Genomic DNA, 7,649 nt, shown 5'->3' on the forward strand with positions numbered 1-7,649 from the left:
CATTTCCTCTCTTAATTGATTCCTTGACGAGCACTAATGAGTGAAGATTAGATGAGCTATGGAAGGAATTGAAGAGTATCATTCATGAAGAATGCAAAAAGTCACTGCAAAGACAGAGGAGAAAGAAAAGACAAAGATGGGTGTTAGAAAAGACTGAATATTGTACTACAACATGTAGAAGCCAAAGCAAAGGGAAGAAATCAAGAAGTTAAGGACCTGAACAGAAGCAAAGTATTATAATGAAATGTGCAAGGGGCTGGAGTCTGAAAATAAAAATGGATGAACTCACTCAACATTTCTTAAACTGAAGGAAATGAACAAATTCAAGCCTCGAGTTGCAGTACACAGGCATAGTGAAAGCAAAATGATGAATGACTCAGGAAGCAGCAAAAGATGGGAGGAGTATACAGAGGCACTATACCAAACAGAAATGCTGACACACAGGAATTTCATGAAACAACATATGATCAAGAAAGTTCAAGCTGCTCTGAAGAATTAGTAAAAAAAGGCTCCAGGAATTGATGGAATATCAATTAACATATTTGAGCAAACAAATGCTTCCCTGGATGCACTCACTAGGTTATGCCAATAAATCTGAAAGACAACTACCTGGCCAACTGACTGGAATATTGTTGTTGTTGTTATGTGCCGTCGAGTCGCCTGCGACTCAGAGCAACCCTATGTACAACAGCCCTAAACTCCGCTCTGTCCTGTGCCAATCGCACTGCCTCTGACACTCCCATCCCAATTATCCCAGTCACTGAATCAATCCACCTCATAGAGGGCCTTCCTCTCCTGCGCCGGCCCTCCACCCTCCCAAGCATGATGTCTGAGGCTCCGTCTAACTTACTTTGGACACTGACTGTAATAGATCTGTATTTATTCCCATTCCAAAAAAAAGGAGACCCAACAAAGTGTGGAAATTATCGAATAATATCACACGCAAGAAAGATCCTGCTGAAGATTATCAAGAAACAACTGGATCAACAAATCAGCGGAGAACTGCCAAATGTGCAGGCTGGATTTAGAAGAGGTTGTGGCACTAGGACATCACAGTAAATGTTAGGTGGATATTGGCGGAAAGCAAAGAGTACTAGAGGAATGTCTATCTGTCTTTCATTGCCTATGCAAAGGCATTTGACTGTGTGGATCACAACAAACTGTGGCTAACCTTAAAACACTTAATTGTGCTCATGTGAAATGTAGATTAAGACCAGGAAGTAGGAGTCAGAACAGAGAAGGGAAACACTGCATGGTTCAGGATCACGCAAGGTGTGTATCAAGGATGCATTCTATCTCCATACCTTTTCAATTTATATGCAGAACAGATCATTCAAGAGGCTGGAGAAATGTAACATGAGGATTGGAGGAAGACTCATCAACAATCTTTGCTATGCAGATGACAACTGCTTGCTGAAACTGAAGAAGACATGAGACATTTGCTGCAGAAGGTCAAGGACTGTAGTCTTCAATATGGATTGAAGTTCAACATCAAGAAAACAAAGATCCTCACGACTGGACCAATTGGCAGCATGATAATAGATGAGGCAGAGATTGAGACTGTTGATAACATCAGCCTGCTTGGTTCCACAAGCAACACTTTGGCATCAGCAGTCAGGAAATAAAAGAACTAATTGTATTGGGAAATTATTCTGTCAAGGACATCTCTAGAGTAATTATAAACATCGATGTCAGTCTGGAGACTAAGGTGTACCTGATCCAGGCCATGGTCTTTGCAATTACTTGCTATGCACCCGAGAGTTGGACAATAACTAAGGATGATAAAAAATAATACCTTTGAGCTATAGTGCTGGAGAAGAGTGTTAAACATACCATGGATTTCCAGGAGAACAAACAAGCCTGTCCTGGAGGGGGTGAAACCAGTTTATTCCTGGAGTTAAGGATTTTGAGGCTCCATCTCACATTTGGGACCAGTCCTTGGAAAGGGACATCATGCGTAGAATGAGAGAGAGCAAGTGCAGAAAAGAAACATCCAGGATGAGATGGAGTGGCTCAGTGGCTGGAGAAATGGGATTAAGGCTGTTGGAAATAAAGAGATTGCCTCAAGATAGAACAGGTTTCAGAGCTAATGTACGTAAGGTCACTGTGAGTCACAGGCATCTTGATGGCACATAGCAACAACAACATTGTTCTTCGTAAAAGTTTCTGGTTCCTATTACATGGAGAATACAGGACTGGTTATATAATATAGATTATTGTAGTCAATAGCTGTATGATTATTGCCAATTAACAAACTACACATTTAGGGTCTCCTTTTCTACATACATTACTTTTATGGTATCTCCCAGCTCTAACATATAAAAAGGAGAGCCAGATTATACAAATTTGCACATTTACAAGGTTTCTTTTAAAACAATTTTAAAAACAAGCTTTGTAAAATTTGACAATTTTATGTTGCACCATTGTGAATTACCCTAATTTATTTTCTCTAGAGTTTTCTAATTAAGTTATACATGTTTATTTTATAAAAGATTCTTAGAATTTGTCAAAATAAGATCACAATCAACTCATGGTTTTTGATTACTGTACTGTTAGTGATTATAGGGCAAGGTTCACAACTATTTTAAACAGGGTTGCCATGAGTCGCAGGTGACTCAATGCATATGACATAGGCACAACTCTTCTTACAAACTGACTTGAAGACAGTGTTTTCATTGAATATATCAATCTGTCTGGGATTTACTTAATATCTGACCTTTGAGAAGGATCCTTTCTTTTTTTTTTTTTTTTGAGAAGGATCCTTTCAAACAGAGAATCTTAATTTACTTTAGAACAACACTGACTATAACCTTCCAGTATATTGTTGTTGTTGTTAGGTGAAGAAGAATAGGAATTCAGATAGTGCTCATGTGAAACCTATACCAAGACCAAGAAAGAAGCTATTATCCAAAGAGAGCAACGGAACACTACATGATTTAAAATTGAGAATTCAAATATAGATACACTAATTCATTAATTTTAGCTTTAAAGAGGCAATTTTGGAAAACGTGGTATGGTTTCACTCAAGCTCTCCCTGCAAAAGGGTATATTATTGAGTTCATTATAGATTGTTGTCAAAATAAGATGTTCTTAATAATGGTCAAATTAGAGTACTAGTAACATTGTAACAGCACCATTAATAGAATAAAGAAAAGAGAAGAAAGGGTAAGTGGGACTGTGATGGAAAAATTAGCAAAAATCAGTGCTTTGTAACTTAAAGGAATCTCTGGTGTGATTCTGTCTGGGAGAGTTCTCGTAGCACAGCACTGCTAACTAAAATCCGCCAGTCTCCTACTGTTGTTATTTATAGCCTTAGAAGGCTGGTGGAGACTCACTATGCATGGTTTGAGTTTTTCAGTATGGTAATAAAAAGATTTAATATCAGTACAAGCTCTAAACTGACTAAAATTATCTGTTAACCTTTCTCAACAAAATAACTTTAGCATTTTGGTCAATACTAACAATTGGTATTATGAAAATTGATATTGTTGTTGTATACCACTGAGCCGGAACCAACCCATAGCTGACCCTCCAGCAGGTTTTCAGAGGCAGTAAATCATACAGGAGGAGATTGCCCAAACTGATAAGACTTTAGATTTATTCACATTTCTAGAATATGTGTCTTCAAATATGTTTTCTCTTTTTAGAAACATGGTTTATGAGATAAAAACATGAACTATAACTAAAAAAATAATTTTTTCTATTTTTGCAAGGGCTGATCTAAATGCAAAAAACTCTGAAAAGAGACTGAATTTATGAAATTATAATTTCTGTCATCAAGATGAAAAGGAGATCATTTACAGAATGAATATATTTTGTATTGTGACATTACAAGAGCTCTGATTATTTCCAATCTTACTTAAGGAATAATGGTGACTAAAAAATCAAATACAGTTTAAGCAAAGCCTGACTCTTTGATTTAGAGATTGGCATTCATTCCTATCCAGTGTTTGATCAACTGATGTGCAATAGCTCGGCTTGGTGGCACAAAGAATGCTTGCTGCTTCCCTTTGGTGAGAACATCCATGACCTAAAACGCACCATAACAAAATTTATTAGGATTTTATCTCTCAAATTGGAAAAAAGAAACCCACTATCATACAAACATTACTAGTGAATCACATAACTATTATATTTAAGCTTTATTTCCATTCTCTTATAATTCAATAAAATGATTACTTTTATAGGGAATAACAACAGCAAATGTGATAAGAGCTACATTCAACATACAAAATTGACTACAATATTCTTAACGGCTTCAATGAGTTGGTGATATAATTTTTGAAGGTATATTTCCTTATGGAAATGAGATCAAGAAAAATAAAATAAATATTCCATCCTTAATTTCAAAGCAAAAAAACCAAAAGGTTGAGACAGATTTTTCTTCTATAAAACTAAAATAAAAACGTCACTTTTACTATTTAGTATGGGATATAAAGTAAAGCCAATCTTATTTAGGGAAAATCTGAAAAGATTCTAATCCCTCATTACTGTAAAACTTAATTCCTTTTCCACAAATGCTCTGGGGTTATGCCATACAAAGACAAGTAATTTCTTCTCCATTATATTATTTAGCATGATGTTTTTTTAAAAGTTTTCTGAGTATATCTTTGTTACACAGTTATACCATGCTTGTCCTTAAATATATTTAAAATGAGGAAGAATTTCAAAAACATTTCAAGGTTTTTACTGATACTTCTGAGAGAAATTGCTTTAATTCAACAACCTAAAATATAAAATGTCTTAGCACAATAATCCTGGAATGACATTTACCTATTTTAAGTGCACTGAAAAGCATGATCTGAAGATAAACAGTTTTGAAATTAGAAAAAGACACAGTCATCATTACTAGACAAGCCTCACAAAATTGGTTAATAAAGGACACATTAATGAACATATTCTCTCTCTCGTATGAAAATACAACTGCATACCAATTTACACAAAAGGAAAAGATCATGTTAATTCATTCAACTTGCTAAAAATATGCATCCTTGTCACATGCTCATACTATATATACAGCCAGAGAACAATCAATAGAAGAAGGAAATTCAATTGCACTTTACCTGTTCTCTAGTGAACCAGCGGGCATCCTCTATTTCATTCTTGTCAACTTTAATTTCTGTAGACACTGCTACAGCTAAGCAACCAATCATTAAGGAGGAGGGCATTGGCCATGGTTGACAAGAGACATACTGAACATGCCCAACTCTGACTCCACTTTCCTCTTCTACTTCTCTGCGAACAGCATCTTCTATAGTCTCTCCTAATAAAAAGGGGCAAAACAACAATAGCTGATGAATATGTCCTGTAGATTTTATGCTCTGGATGGTTCAAACATTTGAAAATTTATAGACAAGAACTCATTTCAAAGAGTCAGAAAAAAGCACAAAACCAGTTTGGAATTAAATTTTTTTTATATTAAAAAAAGTATATGATCATATACAAAATATCACTGTGTCATCAAGAAACATAATTCCTGACAATCCAAATTATTTTAAAACCTCAATAATTTCTCTAATTACTTAATACCTCCTATTGCTTAAGTGCTATGTAAGTTGTTGTTGTTGTTAGGTGTCACTGAGTCAAGTATGACTCATTGCGACTGAACAAAAGATCTGAACCCTGTTCCATTCTGCGCCATCCTCACAGTTCCCAACACACATGAGCCCAGTATGGTAGTATCTGTGTCAATCTCCCTGATTGGGGGTCTTATTTTCCTTCACTGACCTTGCATCCTTCCCAGCATCATGTCCCTCTCCAAGAAATAACACCTCCTAACAACATGCTCAAAGTAGGTGGGGTGAACCTTCATCATTCTTGCCTCCAAAGAGCACTCTGGCTGCATCCTCTCCAAGACATTCAGGGCTCTTCTCCAATACCACAGCTCTAAGGCATTAATTCCTTTCCTGTCATTCTTATTCATTGTCCAGCTCTCATATGTATCCCTCAACAAAATGAACTGACACAGCGATTGCAACAAGTGAGCGTAAGTATGGTAGATATTGTGAGGAGGGCACAGACCAGGGCAAGGATTTAATCTACTGTTCCTAGCGATGTTATAAGGAGAGTTCAGAGAATATATCAGCAACAACAATAGGTACTTTAAAAAAATCTCATTTAGGTATCATCACTAAACAGATATAAATTATTGAAGATTATCCAAAAACGACTGGAACAGCACATCAGCAGAGAACTGCTAGAAGTCCAGGATGGATTTAGAAGGGGCTGTGGTACTGGGGATATTGTAGCTGATGTTAGATGGATCTTAGCTGAAAGCAGGAAATACTAGAAGACTGTATATCTGTGTTTCATTGATTATGCAAAGGTGTTTGACTGTGTGAATCATAACAAACTGTGGCTGACTCTGAGAAGAATGGGAATCCCAGAACACTTGATCATGCTAATGAGAAACCTATACTTGGACCAAGAAGCAGTCATCAGAACAGAGCAGGGAAACACTGCATGATTCAAAATTGGGAAGGGCGTATGCCAGGGATGTGTCCTATCTCCACACATTTTCAACCTGTATGCACAACAGATTATCCAAGAGGCTGGGCTCTATGAGGAGAAGTGTGGCGTCAGGATTAGTGGAAGATCTATGAACAATCTGCGTTATACAGATGACACAACCCTGCTTGCTGAAAATGAAGAGGACCTGAAATGCTTGCTGCACAGGGTCAAGGACTGCAGCCTCCAATATGGATTGAGGTTCAATGTCAAGAAGACATAGATTCTCACCACTGGACCAATTGGCAGCATCAGGATGGATGGTGAAGAGATTGAGATTGTTAACAACTTTAGTTTGCTTGGCTCCACAGTCAACACTCTCGGCACCAGCAGCCAGGAAATCAAGAAACGTATTGTGATGGGAAAGTCTGCTGTGAGGGACCTCTCCAGGGTATTGAAGAGCAATGGTGTCACTCTGGAGACTAAGATGTGTCTGATACAGGCTATGGTCTTTGCAATCACTTATTATGCATCAGAGAGTTGGCCAATGACCAAGGAGGATATAAGGAGAACTGATGCCTTTGAGCTGTGGTGCTGCAGAAGATTATTGAATATACCATGGACTGCAAAGAAAACAAGCAGATTCATCCTGGAGAGGGTTAAAACAGGCTGCTCCTTGGAGGCAAGGATTCTGAGGCTTCGTCTGACATACTTTGGGCATGTTGTAAGGAGGGACAGGTCCTTGGAGAGGGACATCATGCTTAGAAGGGTAGAGGGACGGCGTAGGAGGGGAAGACCCTCTATGAGGTGGATTGATTCAGTGACTGGGATAATCAGGATGGGTGTGTCAGAGGCAGTGCGAATGGCACAGGACAGAGCAGGGTTTAGGGCTGTTGTACATAGGGTGGCTATGAGTCACAAGCGACTTGATGGTACATAACAACAACAACATCTTATAAATGTTATGACTTTATGTGGAGGAATGTGGTATCAGGCTTGAAGGAAGACTGATCAGCAACCCGCATTATGCACATGACACAATCCTGCTTGCTGTAAGTAAGGAGAACTTGAGGGGTTTGCTGCAGGTCAATGTCTGCAGCCTTCAATATGGATTAAAATTCAACATGAAGAAAATAAATATTGTCACCACTGGACCAATTGGCAGCATCATGATAGAAGGAGAAGAGACTGAGATTGTTAAC

The 7,649-nt window shown here is 37.8% G+C and overlaps 1 protein-coding gene across 1 annotated transcript in view; it reads right to left on the minus strand.

Moving 5' to 3' along the window:
- Window positions 1-3,919: 3,919 nt before the first annotated feature.
- NUDT12 (nudix (nucleoside diphosphate linked moiety X)-type motif 12) overlaps window positions 3,920-7,649 on the minus strand; it is a 13,503-nt gene continuing 9,773 nt past the window's right edge. Inside the window, exons 5-6 of the mRNA XM_006900685.1 lie at window positions 5,064-5,263; window positions 3,920-4,030 (exon numbers count right to left, since the gene is read on the minus strand). Coding sequence (XP_006900747.1) covers window positions 3,920-4,030; window positions 5,064-5,263 — 311 coding nt within the window. The remainder of the gene's footprint in view (window positions 4,031-5,063; window positions 5,264-7,649) is intronic.

Source organism: Elephantulus edwardii, unplaced genomic scaffold (assembly GCF_000299155.1).
Source record: "Elephantulus edwardii isolate Elephantulus edwardi_28Jun2011 unplaced genomic scaffold, EleEdw1.0 scaffold00290, whole genome shotgun sequence".
Classification (NCBI taxonomy): Eukaryota; Metazoa; Chordata; class Mammalia; order Macroscelidea; family Macroscelididae; genus Elephantulus; species Elephantulus edwardii.